Genomic DNA, 18,553 nt, shown 5'->3' with positions numbered 1-18,553 from the left:
TCTCCAAGTGAACGCTTTTGAAAATGAAAAAAAGGCTAAATATGGCCATTTGGGGAAACGGAGCACATTCCACTGGAGGCATGTGCAAATTTGTGATGTGGGAATCACATTGTAATTACACTACAATATTATGGCAATATTTGGCCAAAACAGTGAGACCCTGTTTCTTGCTAGGGAAAAGTTCCAGACCAAACAGCCAGAGGTGAAAATCCGTAATATAGAGACATCATTAAAAAAAAAAAATAGAAAAAGGTTTTCCCCTCCCACATCCTGCCAACACATTTGAACTTATTGAAACACACTTAAAATATCCTTTAGCACCTGTTCTCACACTGTCTCGCTGTCGAGAAATGGGGGACTATCATACAAGATCACTTTGAGGAAATGAAAAGACCATCCTCCAAATAGGTGCGCTTGCTTCTAGCCGTTTGTCGCTCCCAAGTTGAAGTTTAAAATGGACAAACGATGAACATATCGATGTGTCGCCATGGCAATTTAATCCGGCCGGGGCCTTGAGAATCAGTAGCGCTTGTCGATGTAATTTACGCGATATTAGAAAGTGAAATTTGACCTCCTTGGACAGTTTTCAATCCTCTAATTTGAGCAAAAGTTGTTACTTGCAACTTCCACGTGGCGCAATGAATAAAAGAGGTGGATCCAGTCTGGTAGCGCCACCCAATGCACGGCCCGCTTCTGCGTTTTATGGTGCCTGCTGTTTTTCTCATCCTAAACAAGCTTCCCTCGCGTCCGTTCACAACTGGGAAAATTTCCACGAGCAGCGTGAGTCACATTTGCATTCGTTGCGAGTGGCGAGCTGACATTTTCAACTCTACTGTAGCTCGTGGTAGGCCTTTAACAAGCGCTGCAAGTCACGTTGCTGGCGCTGCCGGTTCCCTCAGATAAAAGTACAGACAAAAGACGGCAATCAATTTTCCCCAGGAGGCGCCGGGCCCAGGTGCCACGCTGGGCTCTTGTGTCTGCCGCTGCCTCTCCGACAAAGCTCCACCGGGGACGCGGCGGGTCTCGGGGGCCGGCTGCTTCCCTCTTCATCCTCAACCATCAACGTTGCATATAATGTGTCGGTGAAGATGCTGAATGTCACCCCCCCACCCCCCACCGCCTCCCCATCCCTGGAGGGTGGGGTTTATTTAGGGATGTATGCGCGTGAATGTTTTGCAGGTGCTTGTGTTTCTGGGGGAATATTTAGGCTTTGCGGCGAGTGTCTGACTGGCAAATCAGTTGGCCTCATTCAAGATGGAGAAATATTAGGAGAAATATAGTTGTGTTCTTCGTTTTGTGTCTGCACGACTGTATTGTACTGCCCCCGGTGTCAAAGTTGCACATATCATAAGCCGCAACGAATTCGTCATCAGGCGCAAACTGTTTTCTTCTTTACATTCTATTTAATTATGCTATTATAGCGGTGATATAGAAATACCCGTCGCCAGCAATAGAAGGGATGATTACTGTATTTACTGTCTTCCAGCTTCTTAAATTCAACATATGTAGTATATCAACGTTTGTGTTACCGCGTTGCGTCATCCCCACAACCATATGCTTATCAATTCAGTGTTGGACGCACATAGCGGCGGGCGAATTAAAAGCACAAATAAAGCTTCAGAATTGCAAAGCTGTGCGCATTTATGAATTGTACTGTCAAAGGTCATCTTATCATCTCATGTCATCGCGTCCACTCGTCTAATCAGGAGAGTATAGATCGTACGGATAATCCGGCGTTCACCACTCGCTAACACCTTGAGGATTAGCGGCCCACCGATGGGCCGGCTGCTGATCTTTTGGTGTTAACGGAACAAGTCTCGGATTAATTGACAGATAGGACAAAAAGGACGTCGGTCAACAAGTAGGCAAAGGGCTCGGATAAAGTGATGAGATGCATAAGCTGCCTGTTGCTTAGCTGGTTGGGAGCAAAGCTGCGCTTTCGGTACTTCTGACAAAGGGAACAGAGAACAGCTGCGTGGCTTACGCAATTTCCCCGACGTGAATAGCGAGGCCGCGCACACGTAGCGGAGCGGCGGCACATTGCTAATCGTCTACTGGATGGGCAAAGTTGTCACTCACACTTCCTACAAAACATGTTCGCGTGTGATTTCATTTCAGTACTTTGAGCCGTTTATTGAATGGGCCAACCCAGCTCGTAATGTCACTCACTAGGCCACGCCCTTTAAAGACACAACTCAAACACATAAATACTACAGTATCTTCAGTACACTTAAAAAAACGTGTGGTTTACTTCTTAACATTCCCTTATTGGCCTATGGGGGTTCCTCAGGGGTCAAGCCCGGGACCCCTATTGTTCAATCATGCTTCAAAATTGAATTGAATCAAATGAATTGAGCTTTCCGAATGCAACCATTTCATCTGTAAAACTGAATTGAAAGACACTTTCGAGTGGACGGTTCTGGGCACGATCCTCACTTCTGCCCTCAATACACAAGATAATCAAATCCTAACACATTATTGTCACAGATGGCCACAGAGGATTACCAAGTGTTTAATTACATCCCATGCCGCAAAGGGGCTCGAACTCTTGATCTTATGTATTCCATAAGCTTCATGCGCATCCCACAATCCCCCTGGCTTTGTTGCCTTGCTGATGTTTCCGAACCCTGTGAGCCCTGCGCGGCGCTCCGTGCGCTCATCCTCAGCGAAGATAAAGACGATTATTATCGAATCCTGCGGGTGCTGCCACTCGCTGCAAATGTATTGCGATAATGATAATGGAAGGTAATGTCATTGTCATTTGACAGACGGATACTCTCTTCACAGATGACATGAACGGGGTTTGTTACTTTAGGTCAGTTGAACATGTTTAATGGTTACCCACGTTGTTGCTCTGTCAACATTCCAATAGAGTTGATCAGGTTTGGTGTTCTCGCAAGAAGTTAGGTCATTGTGTGTGTTTTTTTTCCCCCCCAAATAAAGGCAATGTATTTCGACTCACCCGGGCTTAGCCATACATTTTTGAACTACAGCGGAGCTGGCAAACAGAATTCGGCAAATTTCAAAGCAAATTTTCCCACAGGAAATCAACATGACATCATAGCTTGTTTATGTGTGAGACTAATTCTTCATGCACATATTCCTATAATCAAGCGCACTGCTCAAGTTTTGCTCCTAATTATTGTGCATCCATTTTCATCTACTCAATAATAATCATAAGCACAGGCTCCTGTGTGGATATGCACATTCTTTTTCCATGCTGGAAAAGAGGTTTCGACGCGTCAGGTTGAGTCATTTGGGCGGTGTACAGTATGCCTCGGTGTTGCATGATTTGTTTTTGGAATACGCCGGTCACAGCCGCGGATGAAAGGCTGCAATGAATGAGAAGTAAAAGGGGCGCTCGCGAGGCACGTTGTCGACCGAACTCCAAACGAGATGCATTTTGACGCTTTCCTGGAAGTCTAATAGATGTCCCGAAATGTACCCGTGCCATAAGTCGACATATGCGTGCTGCGTGAGCGAGGCGTAGAGACAAGTCTCCACCCGGGGATCCTTCCGCCTCCGTTTCCATGGCAATGTCACACTGATTAATGTGCAGGTATGTAAAAAGCAAGTTGGCTGCTTTTTATTTTGCAAGTCCAAGCATTAATAAAAGCACACGAGTAAAATGAGGACGGCGGCGAACCGCCATGGGAGAACACAGGGATTGATTGATGGCCAGAGAAGTTTCGCTTCTCGACAATTTGTCCCCCGGAAACTTTGGCGACACCGTTTTTTTCACGAGGCTCAATTTAGTTCTTTAGTTTAGTAAGGAGGGCAGTAAAAGAGAACTGCAGTTATTGGCCACATACAGTACGATGTTAAACACCCATTTTGTGTTATATTTCAGGTTCTTTTGTGACCATGTGCAGTATAGTTGCTGAAGAAAAGAGTGTGACGTTGCTTTAACCATGTTTATTATTGTGGTTAAAAGTGAACCGCACTAAGCCATAATAAGAGTGGTGTATCATAATCGCATAACCGTCGGAGTCATTTTTAACTTGCTGTCGTAAAAGCAATCAAATAAAATACAGCGCAACGCTAAATAGATTGTGATGTTGGTCATCTTTAAAAGGTTCCACACTGGACTCTTATTTGTTGTGGTTTTGTTTGTTTTCCAAAAACATTCAAGTACGGCTCAGTGGATTAATTGTGCTATTAGACTAACGTTATGCGCTATGCAATTGGCCGGTGACCAGTCCCGGCCGTACACCCGCCTCGCCCAAAGTCAGCTGGGAGGGGTTCCAAGCTCTATTGAAAATGAACAGACGGAATGTTGAGATGCAGCGCTCTCTCTCTCTCTCTTGAACCGTTTCCTGGCTTTCGCACTCATTTCTGTCACCAGAAGCTCCGCTCGCCGTTACTCTAATTGGACTCCTCCATTACCTGGCGAACCCTCTCCACTAAGTCAACGACACTGAACTGCTCAGCCTCACTCACGAGCGTTTAGCTTAATTAGCCACTGAGCTGGCTGCGGCGTGGGTAAAGCACCCAGGAAGTGATGCTCCTCTCGCCTGTTGGAAAGCCTCGTTGGCCTCAGTCGACTGCGGCCGCACAGGCGGGGCTGCTGCCTGTAGACCCGTCGCACCTACTTCCAGGTGGCAAAAGCGCAGATCCAACCCTAACCGGATAGTTGCGCTAATATTCACGTCTATTCCCAAATTGTTGTCGTTGTTTGCAGTTCAGGTCAACGGACGTACCCTAGCTCCTATTGTTTGCAAGAATAACGAAATGGTCTAGCCACGCACATGTCAAACAGGCGTCATATCCTCGTCGGTCTCATTAATCGCCGTGTTTGATGATGATGAAAGGTGCAGTGTGCATGTACGTAAACACTGGCTCTCCCCTGCCAATTAGACCAACAGGGGGCATGGGAAAGAGCCAAGCGCCGGTGTGTTCTGTTCTCTCCTCTCTGCTCAACATTTGACATGACGCTATCCGAGACCTTCGTCGACGTCGTCCCCGGAACTGAAAATCAAAAATCAAGCGATGGCTCCGTGTACCACCTAATGAGCTCAGTCGTCGCTCTGTGCGCGCGAGTGAACGCCGTGTTCGATATTCTAATGCCTTTTCATGTTTAATTCACCAGCAAGACTAGAAAGGCTCACAATCGGAGGAGGCGCAAAACAAACGCGGCTATCAAACAACTACGAGCAGCCCATCGGCAAATCTCTGCGCATGCAAGATTACTTCACCGCATCCAAAACAGCTCACTGAAAATACCCCTATTGTTTTTTTAAGCCATCATTTGGCTATGGGTTACTGACTTACTAAAATGCCCACATGTGGGAAAGGAAAGCCCCCATTTCCAATGGTTTATTTAAAACTAAACAGTACCTTCATGACTGTAGTACTTTCAATACAATTACAGTAATACAGTAACATTGTAATACAGTCAATCTTGTTCCTAAATCCTGTGAACCAAAAATGAACTGCGTGACTCAGCAGGAATGGCATCATCAAGCTAATTGCTCTCTGACCAAGGGTAGATGGACGCAAAGTCCTTTTTTTCACGTTTTGTCCATGTTTGCAGTCATAATGGAGTGTGTCTCTCAAATTACGCATCAAGGATGTTACTCATAATAGAAGAAAAAGATGTGAACATTAAAGTTCTTCTTTTTAATCACATAGATAAGTTTGTTCCAGAGTGGTTAGCATAGCAGCTAACACAGCTCGCATACGCTTGAGCAAAAACTAACATTAGCATTGATTTGCTACCCTGTTGCTGAATTTAGAGTAAATCAAATCAAGTTTAACTTGGTTTTAAAGGATTTATTTGGCAATATTTTTGAAATACGTGTTTGTCAAGGTTGCGCCAAACACAGCACATGAAAAATAAGATTGCTCATAAAAAGGCTAACAATGTTAGAGCGAGACCATTGGAATGATGGTTTTAATACCTGTTTTTCTAGAAAACATACCAAAAAATGTTATTTTTCAACAGTTCTGGTGCCAGAATTGTCCTCCAATTCTGCAACGACCCTTACCGGTACATCCCAGGTCAAAAAACGTACAACCCTCCATTCATGTTTAAAGTCCCCAGTTTGGATCGACTGTCTCGAGGGAGTAGAAGCATGCAGCTCGTGTTCTTCCGCCCTCCACCCTCCTTTTTTTTTTTTTTTTTTTTTTTATCTTCCGAGTCGCAGCGTCATGGTTCTATCAGCATCGAGACATAACTTTCCATTGATCATGCGCAGCCAAGCTCCACGTCCGTCACCTCCTTCAAAGTGGTGACCTTGCGCGCATCCACGGCCACGCTTGCGCGTCCCGGCGCCGCCCTGTCACTTTGTCACCCTTTGCGTCTGTGATGTGTCCTCCGCCGGGCCAAAAACGGCCCTGGGTTTCATTTCCAGAGAGGGGAAGACAAGACGAGCGTATGTACGTTTTTGTATCCAAGTACCGACTGCTTGTATTTTTCGCTGGCTTCCTCTCACATTGCCAAAACATTCATGTCAGGTTAATTGAAGACGGAATTGTCCTTTGTGGAGTCTGTCTGTTGCTTCACAGCAAAATCAAGCCGTATTATATGAAATCACAACATAATTACAACAAATGATATGGTGGATTAAGCCAAAAGGAGACGCATTGATTCTATCACAGGCAAATTATCCTCCGACGTGCCAGTCAATGGCAGCGTGATTCACATTTTTGACTCATTCATTGCAGAGTCGGTCCCACTCCTCTTCTGCTTCATTTCAAAGGATTCTGACGATCACATCACCCCAACGGTCCCCCTCCCGCCCCCCAAAAAATCCATCTGCGTCGCCGCTGACAAACGTATTCTACTTCCACATGAGAATGCGTTTGCAGGCTGTCAAGTGCATGCCAAAGCAGCAGGTGGAGCTGTAACATTTCCATATTAGGAAAAAGCACAATAGCGACAAGAGGTTCAGACTTGGATGTCGATGAATGAGGCTTGCGTAATGCCACCGCAGGTTCATGTAAGCGTACAAATACCTCCCACCCCCACGTCGACGTTTGAGAATGTGCCGGTTAACAGAAGCTGGCAACACTGTTAGCTAATGCTCAACTAATAACACTGCAGCTCTGCTTATCTTTTTACTTTGACACGGTCGTGCTTCCGTATCGTCTTCTGGCCGGACTCTGACCATCTCTTGAAAGTGCCTTTGGATCTTTGCCTAGCCTAGCAAATTAAGTCATGGGCAGAGAAGCTCGGTGCGGGGGCGTTTTTTTAAAAAAAAAAAAAAAAAAAAAAAGGTAAATTAGCGTCACTGTTATGCAACAGTGTAGCGCTGCTCCCTCACAGACATATTTTCAGAAGTGGGCAGATTTAAGAAGATTTGCTTGGTTGTTTGATTTCAAATTTGGGTGGCTTGGCACTCTGGAGACAATCAATGCAAAGTCTTTTTTTTTTTTTTTTTTTTTTACAATCCGTGCTCTTCTTCAGTGCAACGGTAGTTGCCGTGGCCCTCTCATCAAAGGTGACCTGCATACCTTGAACATGTTTTTAGTGGCAGTGGAAAGAAATCACAGAGGCGAATTGACGACGTGCGTCAGACCAGGTCAAATGCGCCTTTCCAGTTTTGTGCACGTCTACATGGGGGTGATGTGGGGCGGGGGCGCCGATTGAAAGCAGGCACGCGAAGGAGTCGGTAAACAGCCAGCAAACACGGAGCAGCCTGAGGGCACCGAATTCACGTCTTGCCTCCGACTTGTTTGAGTTTCCGCAGGAGCTTCAATTAAGATTGCAACAAAAGACAGTGTGGGGGGAAAACGCGCACGTGCGACAAACTTGGAAGTCTTTCGTCTGCGGCGGAGGCAGGCCGATGATGTTTTTCAGGTTCCGTTGACGAGCCCCACGATTGTCCACGTTGAATCGCGAAAAGGAGCCCACAATGCAGGAAGACCCAGGAGGCCCCAAGACACAAGAGGCACGAATTAGCGCACCATCTGCGTTTTTTTTTTCCCCCCACCCGCTCCTCCCTCAAGGTGGGCTGGTGCCAAGGAGCAAAAATAGCAAGGCCTCGTGCCCATTCGAATTTTCCTGGACCCGTCATTCCTCTGCCAATCACACAAGAACGACTCCACATTATGCATTTTCCCTCCGCTTCTCCGCTCTTGCCAGATTTTTCTCAGCTCCTCGTGTGATTTGCACTCAGTGACGTGGGCCCGCGTTTAAGTGCTATTCATCAGTTAACGTTTAGAGCGGGACCTTTGAGGTCGAGCGCAATCCATTGAGGCCAAGAGCAACAGGAGCTAAAAGCAAAATCTTTGATCTGCAAATGGACCGATACATTTTGTTGGTCGACCGCAGTTGGTATTTGAGAGTATTTGACATCCTGACACCGAGACGGCACCAAACAATTGATCGGCAAGACTTCAAAACGGATGACTCTGAAGCAAAGCGCAGAAAGTCGCCCAAATGCAGCCAGCCAACGAACGGGACAAGCAATCGCAAAATATCCACACGCTCCCCTTATCCTCGTCGCGACTACTTCCATGATGATTTATTTGTACGCCTATCCTCACCCAACTCGTTTATTTATGTGCGCGTCACCATTCCACAAAGTTTCAGAGAAATTCCCGTCGTAGTACTTGTGCAATCCGGAAAGCAAACGGACGTCTTTTGCGCTTCGGTTTGTCCGGTCCGGTGTCATCATTTGAATTTGGGTTCCTGGAACCCTATCGGAGTGTCAATCCCCAGTTGTTTGCCTGAAAGATCTTTGTGCCAGATGTGGCGGCCAGCTTCAGCAGCTGCTCCATTGGCCATCTCTTGGCATGCCGCGCGCTTGCTTGACCGTGCCCATTTGTGCTTTTTTGTAACGCTGGAGCACTGAAACCGATGTGAAACCGGCAAGTGTCACAGGAGCAACGCAAAAGTTGGGAATTTGGGCTTTCTTTGCTTTGCCTCCTTCTTGCTTGCTTTCTTCTCGTCAGTCACACGCCGCGCGCGTGACGTCATCTACGCCCGTGTCTTTCTCAGATGGAAGTTGCAAGTCAGCCGGGATGGGCTGCAGCTTGCCCGCCACCTTAATGAGGATAAGCACTCTAGAAAATGGATGGATGGATAAGATACAGGAGCGCGCTCTCTTTTACATTCATTTTAATCCGTGGCTACAAAAGCTACTTAACTGTTCTCATTCAGGCGGAAAGTTCAGTGGTTCTGTTAAGATGAAGTAGCCAGAAGGTACATCACACGCCGGTGTCAAGGACAATATAGTGGTGCCATAAGATGCAAGGGCCTCCATTATTATTATTATTTTTTTTTTTTTTTTTTCGAGAAACAAGCTATCGTTCGACTGATTTTGTTTTTCATTTTAAGAATCGATTTAGCAGCAGTTTGCCAAATATGGAACCAATCTTCAAAAGGGAGGCTTCAAGCGGTTTATTGCTTCTCCCAGTTGAACTTTACTGTCAAACTAAACATAAGACAAAGAGAATTACCCACTATGGATAATTTCAAAATAAGCACATAGCGTAGTCTTTCAGAGCAACTACTGATAAGTTGCCCAAGCTGGATAAATACATGTTAAAAACATAAAGTAATAAAAAGCACAGGTTAATTGTACATTCTATCAGCTAGTGAAAGTTATTGTCGTGCCTGTCACTATACGTCGCTGCCATAGATGGCTGAGTAAAGGCACGTCCAGTAAATACATAATCATTTTTTGTTTTGCGGCACCCTGGTTGGGAGTCAGTGTCCTGGCGCTAACATGCTAACCACGCTAAGCGCTGTGGTGTTTCCAGGACCCCAGAAGCAAGCACAAGTTCAAGATCCATTCCTACGGCAGTCCCACTTTCTGCGACCACTGTGGCTCACTGCTGTACGGCCTCATCCATCAGGGCATGAAATGTGACAGTGAGTATGGCGTCCATATGTTCATGGATTCTCTCTTTGTACCATCCCTAGTGAGAACAGATGGCAGTACAGTCGATGGTCAAAAAGTCACCTCACACAAAGTTTCCACTCAAATGTCTCAAGCTATGTGCTTCTATGTAGGAGCCACATCCTGCCACTTTTAGTTTCCTACTTTCCTTATTACAGTGGCACCCACGGGAGGGGCAATTAAGTATACATTAGGGTGTAAAATGTTAGAATATATCACACACCTGAAAAACATCTTGAGTCTTTTGTCTGTCGTGCTAGATAAGAAGCAGCAAAGAGGGAAGATGTCAACTGCTATGTTAGCATTTCCCACTACCCGCTAGATAGTGAGCCATCGACTGACTATTAACTTATGAAAGAGTGAAAGGCTCGCAAGCTAGCATGACAAGCTAGCATAGCAGTTTGTGCATCTGCACTTTGTTGTCCTTTTTTTCCTAACAACAGAAACAAGTCAAGCGACTGTTACGTTTGTTCACTTCTCGCGCTAGCTGCTAGCTATCGGCAGCGACTGGCAAAGATGCCGCATGCTTGTCACCTTATCAAAAGCTAACGTAACTGTTTATAGCTTCACTAAACGCTACCTTTTGTCAAACAGATGAGCTCAAATACATGAAACCAGTCAACAAAGATCCAAACCAAAGTTCTTAAAAAACTGCTTGATGAGGCCAATGACCAAAAAGTGAAAATAGAAATAAAAGCGGCAACAGCTTTGAACTTAACGTAAACTGCTCAGGCAAACATATCCAAGTTGCATGACTTTTCTGCTTGCTGGAAAATGTGTCCGGGAAGAAGAAAAATCACGTAGACGCTGGCTGAAATGAGGTGTGCGGCCTCATGTGATACGAGGACGTCACGTTTGCAAAACACATTAAGCTTTGGACCATTTTTCTTTTTCATGAAAAATGTGGTGGTACTCCAAACTTTTTGGGTACTACTGTCTGTCTCCTCTGCGGTCTTCGAGCGATTCGCTTGTCTATGTTCCAACATTCCTAAAACTTGCATGTTCGGTTCAAGACCATGATTTCTGATTTGATGCATTTTATGCTTTTTTTGTCCTAAAAAGTTTACAATGCTTTTTAAAGGTTGTTTTCATGACTTTTGGTGGCCTCTCTATGTCACCGTTTTTCACGGGTGGCTCGAAAACGCTGGTTCACTGTCTATAAAAGGGATAGATGGATGGATTGTGTCGGTATTCCCCCATTTCTCTGGCCCTCATCACATTTCTTTCCTCTCGGTACGCCGTGGCCCTCACCTTCCCAAGTCATCTCCATCCATCACCTTCTCTCACTCTCTGGCGCTCCATCCATCTGCGGGTCTCCGCTCGGAGGCCTGATCGCAGATGGGAATGAGGCAGAACAAATTGGTACGGGGGAGGCCATAGCGAGGTTCTCCCCCCCCCCCGCCCCCCGCTCTGCTTTGCGTCCTTGTCTCCTCCACATCACGAGGTGTTGGCTCCACAGGTCGACCAAGTGCAGGCAGGAAAGGTGGAAGAGAGTGGAAGTTTTGCTCTCTATGCTTTCGGGCCTGAAAATTTGGTACATCTCAACCTGACTGCTTGAAAAAAATGCAAAAAATGATCTCCTTAGTGGGTGCAGGTGTGTACCTCATGACTTGTCCCATGAGTGCACTCCATGCACTGTGTATGAATGGAGATAAAAATGCCGCCTGGTAAAGATCAACGGCCAGATGTGCATGGAATAGAACTCCTTTCTCCTCCTGGCTGTATAAAAGCCAGGTTTGTCTCAATGAGAAATTGCACTTTGTTTTCTTTGAAGCCTAACACGACTTTTGCTCTGCTTTGCCTCACATCCGGTCCCGTCCAGCCTGCGACATGAACGTGCACAAGCAATGCGTGGTCAACGTGCCCAGCCTGTGCGGGACGGACCACACCGAGCGCCGGGGTCGCCTCTTCCTCAAGATCGAGGTCAGCGGCGACAGGCTACACGTCACAGGTGGGTCTCAAGTGTGGCTGCGCTGGCGCCTGCCCGCCTGCCCGCCTGAAATGAACCGAAATGAAAAGCCATCAATCCATTCCGGTGCCCCCGAAAACACCAACAGCACCATTTATTATTAGCAGTATTATATTTTGAAGTAAATACAGTTGAACTCGCGGGGATAGAGTCGCCGTTTCCGCGGTTACCATTCTCATATACACATGACTCAGAGAGCAGCTCCCCATTCGAGCGGCCCAATTAAACTGCACTTAACGTTGAGCAAAGACAACAGCCAATGGGAGGGCAGAATACGCCCATTCAAAAAAAGCGTTACTAAGTCCTGCGCATATTTGTTTGTTGGTAGAGCGTCACTTCCAAATGAGCCTGTCGCTCAAAAGCAGCACCTGGATTGGAGAACAGCGCCGCATAATAACCCTTGAGGAGGTAAAGGAAAGTGACAGCTGGGTCACCGGCGCAACCTCGTCCTCGCTCTTGCACACACACAGGAATGAGGCGAGAGTGATTGATGCGGCGCTGAGCGGTTCTCAAACAGGAAAAACACACACACAGCAGAAAGTGAGCAAGCCAATGTGTGAATGAGTCGTGCAGGAATTTTTTTTTTTTTTTTTTGCAGCTGCAAATGGAGGAGGAGTGCATTCACAGTGGTGTGCGCGCTATAAATAGTTCACACTTCATTTACACTAACGTGCCTTTAGTTGGTCCCCCGAGGACGATTGTATTTCCTGTACGTGATCTTCCATCAATGAGCGTCAACTGTAAAAGGAAATCGGCAGAACAGAAGCAGACGCTGGGATAGCAATCCCTCTAAGCCATCAAAATCGTTTCATCACATAATTGGTCAGAATTGATCTAGCAACTGAATTAACAAATCACAGAAAATATAACTAAGGTATGGCAAACGTTCAAAAGTAACAGTCTGAAGAGCGAGAGTATGGTTATATGGTCTGTCCACATGAGTTGCAGCACCGGTTGTGTTCGAATATCGACACCGCCACGCAGACGCTAGCTGTTAGCCCGTGTACCCATTGTATGTTAGCATTCGGATAGCGGAGGCTATGTGGGTGCCTTAAATCAAGAGTCTTCGATCCTGTTCCTGGAAGGCCGTATGTTTTCCATCTCTGCCGGCTGCAGCACACCTGATCCGGATGAATCGGGGGTGTTTCGCTGCTTCTGCAGAACTTGCCGATCATCTGATTAGTCGAATCGGTTGTGTTGCAGCGGAGAGATGGAAAACATCGGGGAAAGCGGCCCTCCAGGAACAGGATCGGAGACTCCCGATTTAAATGCACAACATGTCATTCGTGCTGTTTCACGTTTTTCCTTGGACAAGCGGGAGGGCTGATAAACAGCTTGACGACTCTCTTTGAAGAAGAGCAAACTCGCATTAGCAACTGAAAGCGAGAGGTGGGGAGGGGTTGGCTTGATTTCAAAAAATAAAAAATAAAATCCTACGGTCCCTCTCGGGTCTAGAAAGAGAACTGCAGGCAGTGTCTGTTCTCTTTCCTTGCGTGGAGGCTCGGCGCTTCCATGGCCGCAGCAGCAGTGTGCGAGCAGTGCAGCCAGAGCTTGTTGGCTTTTGTTTTGTTTTTTGTCTCCCGCAGACAAGTGGCGGGCTTCTGTGTGGTTCACCGCTCCCTTCAGCGTGAACTTGATTCAATCTTTCCAGTCAGCAAAAGCGACAAATCTCTCGCCGCAGACGCGCCTTCCTCTTCATCACTTGCCCCTGACACTCCATCTTCTCCCTCTTGTCATATTGACTTTGGCTCTCCCTCCGCTTCTTTCCTGTGCCCACTTTACAAGCCTGCATGACTCGAGGGGTACAAGCATTGTGGCATTATTTCCGTTTGAATCCCTACGTCACCTCTTGTCCCCTCTCACAGAACCCCTGGGGCGTCTTTAAACTGCATATCAGTGACAATGTGCATTGAACTGATGGAAATATGCCCAAGAATGTATTTCATCAAGAGATGGCGCTCTCAGACAGAGTCTTGGGACACACCAGTCCTTGTCCAAAGTTTTCCCGGAAGCTCTTCCCACTCCAATTTTGACTTACTGTATGAGTTCTAATACTCCTGACTATGGATTGTGTTGCTCATTCCTTCCTCATAACGCCTTCTGTCATGCTCGCTAAGGTCGACCTCTTACCTACTGCAACCCCCCCCCCCTTTTGTCCTCTCTCCTTGCAGAAGTGACATAAATAACCTGAGGGCATTGGAAGATGTCTTATTTTGAAGTCTCAAGAAAAGGCCTCCACACACGCGCACACACAGAAAGGGCATGTGAGGTTCAGGCACACAGTGGTTTACTCAGGGTGAGACTTCCTAAGGCTGACATGCTCGCCTCAGGTTCGAAGCCGGGAACAATCCTCCAAGACTATCAGTAAATCCTGCAGTGGCGAGCTGTACAAAATGGTAGAGAGCCCATCAAAACTCTACAAAAATGCCGATACGTTGTGTTAATGTGCGCGGATGGCTACGGATGGGTTGTGCCAGGCCAAATTAGCCGGGACAAGTTTTGCTCTTGTCAACCAATCAGAGGACGAAAAACGGTTGATGCCACCGAAGGCCAGTGAGGACCGATGTGAAATCGGATTGGTGGTTAAAGAAATAGTCCCATTGAATTTAGTGGAAATTACATCAGCGGAACAGATTGGGAAGGGCCGGGTGCGGATTAGATTGACATGGCAACACATCCAGGCGCAAATGGGATTAGACCAAAAAATTGAAAATAAATAAAAATACAAAGATACACAGTACATTTATTGCAAGCTGTGCAGCCAAGTCAAATGCTACAAAATGAAGAAAATGTGGGATTGAATGAATCCAATTAGATGGGTGAAATTTGTTTGTAAATGTGAGTGACTTTTGCTAGGTGAAGTTGACCATCTCCTTTCAACCACCACACTCAAGGACAGCAGAAGGCGCGCGCTCGCCGGGATCTCTGGCGGCGCACACAAGGGAGGCATCCAGTTGAAATTGTGCCCTCGCAACCCCCCAGCCCAGATTATCAGACATCCTTAACTGGCACGTGGCATTGTTATGCAACAACACATTTGAATTTCAAAGGCCTTTCGTGAGATGATGCTGGCGGCCCGCTGCTGCGCCGCACGCACGCACGCACGCACGCACGCACACGCCCCAACCGGGGATCACATTTGGACGCTTTCATTTTTCATGCTCGGCTGTCAAAAGATCCTTTTCGCATCGCCTCCACCGATTATTCATTTTGGGCTTTTCTGTGTGCTTGGGACCCCCTCTACTTGTATGCAGTTGACACTGTAAATGTTCTATTATAATATTGATCATTCTGCATCATTCATATTCCTGATTATATGAAATTGTATTTGTTAAGCACAAAGAGAAAACAGAGAAGAGCCACCTGACCAAAAAGTGCACAGAGGCTCGTTGCCATATTACATTGTATGACATTATCTTTTGTTGCATTCGATTATCATATTGTTGCTGTCCAATAACATTTTTTTTATCCAAAATCTGGGAAAGTGTTTTGGGGGATTCAAAAAATATTCAAAAGATATATATAATTCAAGCTGCAGTCATGATATATAGAATAAAATGCATGAAATCTAACAATCCACACTGAGTAACCTTAAAAGAGGAATTTATCTAAAGTTTTTCCACATTGACGCTTGATTAATTGTAATACTGCATGTTAATATAGTTCACAACAAAGTAGAGCCTTTGCAAAATTGGAAATCATATTGGTCATATATTGGTCTGAAAGCAAAATAATTCTGCGTAACATCAATCCAAGCGATGCTATTTTGGAGGCGGGGTCCACCGTTTTGACTTTCTATGGAATCCATTGGCTTAAACTCCGCCGCGGCTTCTAAAACATTTTTCTTATTTCTAGAGCCACTGCAGCTCCCGTGATGCAACCATTGCATTTTCGTATTTCTTGTATTGAAAGCAAAAGTAGCCTTCACACACTAACCCACACTCACATCATATTCGAGCATGGAAGCGCACGCAAGTCATTTTCTTCTTCTCGGGAATTTTTGACGTCCGCGCGTGTTGTCTTGACACCCAAACAAGCCCGAAAAAGTGCTCGGATGCAAGAAAGCGCACGCGGGCATCTTCTCCCGTCGCGTTGGCAAGTAGCACACATGGATGGAGCAGAGGGGAGGAAACGCGCGCGCGCGCGGCAAGCAGCGCTCGTTGTATCTAAGCAACCACAGACAGTGGAGATGGTCCTTGATCACACGTTCATTGTGCGCGTTGCTTTGTGATCAACATTTACAGTGCAACTTCCTTGCCGATGGGAAGCCCTTTGAGCACGTATTCCGCTTGCTTCGTCGTATGCTCCATGTACTAGTACGAGCTATGTCCTCATTAGTAAAACAACATATAGGAAGACAAAAATACCCCAAAGTCTTCAATTCATGTCTGTTGTTTTAAGCTTTATGAAGTTGTATATTTTTCTAATTATTCGGCCGGTTAAATCGTTGGCTGGAATTTTCCACATTGTCCTTTAAAAAAAGATTAAAACCGATATCGGTGGACCCTAGAGCATTTTGCTGCTTAACTTATATTCCACAAACGCAAAATGAATCAGAATGCCGTGTTTCAACTAGTGGGCCTGCTGGGAGCATATTCTTGAAAAAAAATATCGTTGGGTTGACTTCCGCTTTAAGTACAATACGTGTTGGTTTTGGTACAACTACGTGTACTACCTTTGAACTGAATCATTGTGAATGCAGTGTTAATCTTTCAACTCTGTGTAATGTTATATTGCCTTACAATAATATCATCAATATCTTGTAGTTATAGAAAAAGTTTTTTTTTTTTTTTTAAAAAAAAGGTCCTACGATGCTACACAGTTTTAATGTTGGTCATTATGGTGGTACTTGAAGAGCCAAATATTTTGAGCATAAAAACTTTGAGAACCATTGCGGGAGAAGATAACCGGCAGAATTTTGTAACGCAACTAGTGTTTGGTTTTGCCTCGCTGGTGCCATGTAGTTTGTCCTACCAGAGCGTAACTAGTACATGGACTTTAAGATGAATATCAAGGGTAGTGAATAAATGCTGAAGAAAACGGTTTGAGCCTTTAGTCGCCATTCTTAATATTCAGCTTAAGGTCATACTAGCAGGCCAAAGGGGGCACTAGTAGTGTGAAAAAAAAAACTGTACCAGTAACAGACAGTCCTTTTAGTGTGCTGAGCTGAACTGTCTTACCAGTGAGGATAAAGAGAGTACTAGTTGGTGAATCTTAAACTGGACATCAAGGCTGGCGAATAAATGCTCCAACGGCATTCTATAGTTGCACACTTTTGATTTTCCTGCACTTGTCATTCTCATTTGTATGCATTCGTTTGCTTGATTTCCTTTGCAAAAAGTTGCTTTGGCGTTGCCATGGAAGTGAGAGATGCCTGCAAAGCCCAAGGGGAGGAGGGCTGAGATAATCACGTGGGCTGCTGAGCTTTTTCATGTCCTCCTTGCAGTTCATTTGTGTGTGCGCACCCCCCCCCACCACCACCCCCCACATTTGCGCCTATAAGCGTGTGTTGTCGGAGTGATGCAATGACGGGACGGGCCAAGTCTATCATATCAAGTAGGAATTGAAGAAAAAAATAAGATATCAAATAGGAATTCAAGTCAACTATGTGGTTGAATCACAGGCATGCTGGAAAAAGGTAAACATTTGTGACGTGACATGTTCTTTTCCATGCACAGGGACTACATTGCCCTCTGTTGGTGGGAAGTGACTTTGCATGGGAAGTTGATTCAAATCAGATTGGCCACTTTTTTCCTTGCAGATATGAATCTTGTGTTTGTTTCTCATTTTATTTATTTTTTTATTATTATTAAAGGGCGCCCCCCCCCCCCGCCCCCCACAGACTTTGAAGCTCAGCTGTTGAAAATTGGGGAAAACGTAATTATAGAAGCAGTGTTTTGTTGTCGCGTGTGAACTAAGCACCAGTAAAGAAAGTTGATGAAAATATATAAAAATACAATCAAATACATCGAGAAGAGATACAAAAAATGTTTTACTGGCAGGCCGCGTCTTTGCGCGTCCTCGCTTGTTGATGCTTTTGTCAATCTCAAAAGAGGAGAGCCAGTCTGGCCATTTACTGTAGATATTGTCGCCATGGTGAAAGTGGCAAGCTCTCGCCCCCAACCGCACACGCACGCACGCACACACACACACACACACACACCCTACCATACACACTTCTTTTCCATCCCAATGCTGTTGCTATGTAACAGCCCTCTTCCCTCTCTTATTTGTCAGTCCTCGCACAGGCAAATGTCACACTTTTTGCCTGCGGGTATCTCCTGATCAAAAATGGCTGAGTAGTATTGGTGACGTCAACAGTTTTCTCGTTAGCTTGACTTTTATTCAAAAGTGGTGCGTAACTCGCACCACTTTTTTGTGGGGGCGGGGGGACAAATCCCTGCCCGCGTCACGTGCTCGGGGGCCTGTGACGTGGCGGCTGGCTGGCAACAGGCTGGCAAACTGTTAACAGCGTGCGCTTTGTGGCAATTACACGAATATTCATGTGCTCCATATGCACTCTTCCTGTATTTTGGGTTTTGTGCTTCAACAACAGATACTGTGGTAGGCAGGCTCCCTCTAGCGGTACACGAAAGAATAGCTGCCAAAGTACAGTTCAGTCGTATTGAACTTCAAAGTTGATCTTTTTTTTTTAGGCAACATTCTTTAATTGTATGTATATGATCATGATTATAATTATTTTTTAAGTAGTATTTCTTATTACTGCTACCACAAC

At 45.7% G+C, this 18,553-nt stretch overlaps 1 protein-coding gene across 2 annotated transcripts in view; it reads left to right on the top strand.

Moving 5' to 3' along the window:
- The window catches only part of prkcab (protein kinase C, alpha, b), a 63,496-nt gene that overhangs the window by 31,672 nt on the left and 13,271 nt on the right, over positions 1–18,553 (top strand). For both annotated transcript variants that reach the window (XM_086055451.1, XM_086055450.1), the window contains exons 4-5: positions 9,709–9,820; positions 11,671–11,799. In XM_086055451.1, the coding sequence (XP_085911577.1) occupies positions 9,709–9,820; positions 11,671–11,799 (241 nt within the window). The remainder of the gene's footprint in view (positions 1–9,708; positions 9,821–11,670; positions 11,800–18,553) is intronic.

Source organism: Filicampus tigris, chromosome 16 (genome assembly GCF_054856515.1).
Source record: "Filicampus tigris isolate MCC_2025a chromosome 16, RoL_Ftig_1.0, whole genome shotgun sequence".
In the NCBI taxonomy this organism is placed as follows: Eukaryota; Metazoa; Chordata; class Actinopteri; order Syngnathiformes; family Syngnathidae; genus Filicampus; species Filicampus tigris.
The sequence above is the reverse complement of the archived record's forward strand: the minus strand, read 5'-3'. Positions and strand labels throughout refer to the sequence as shown.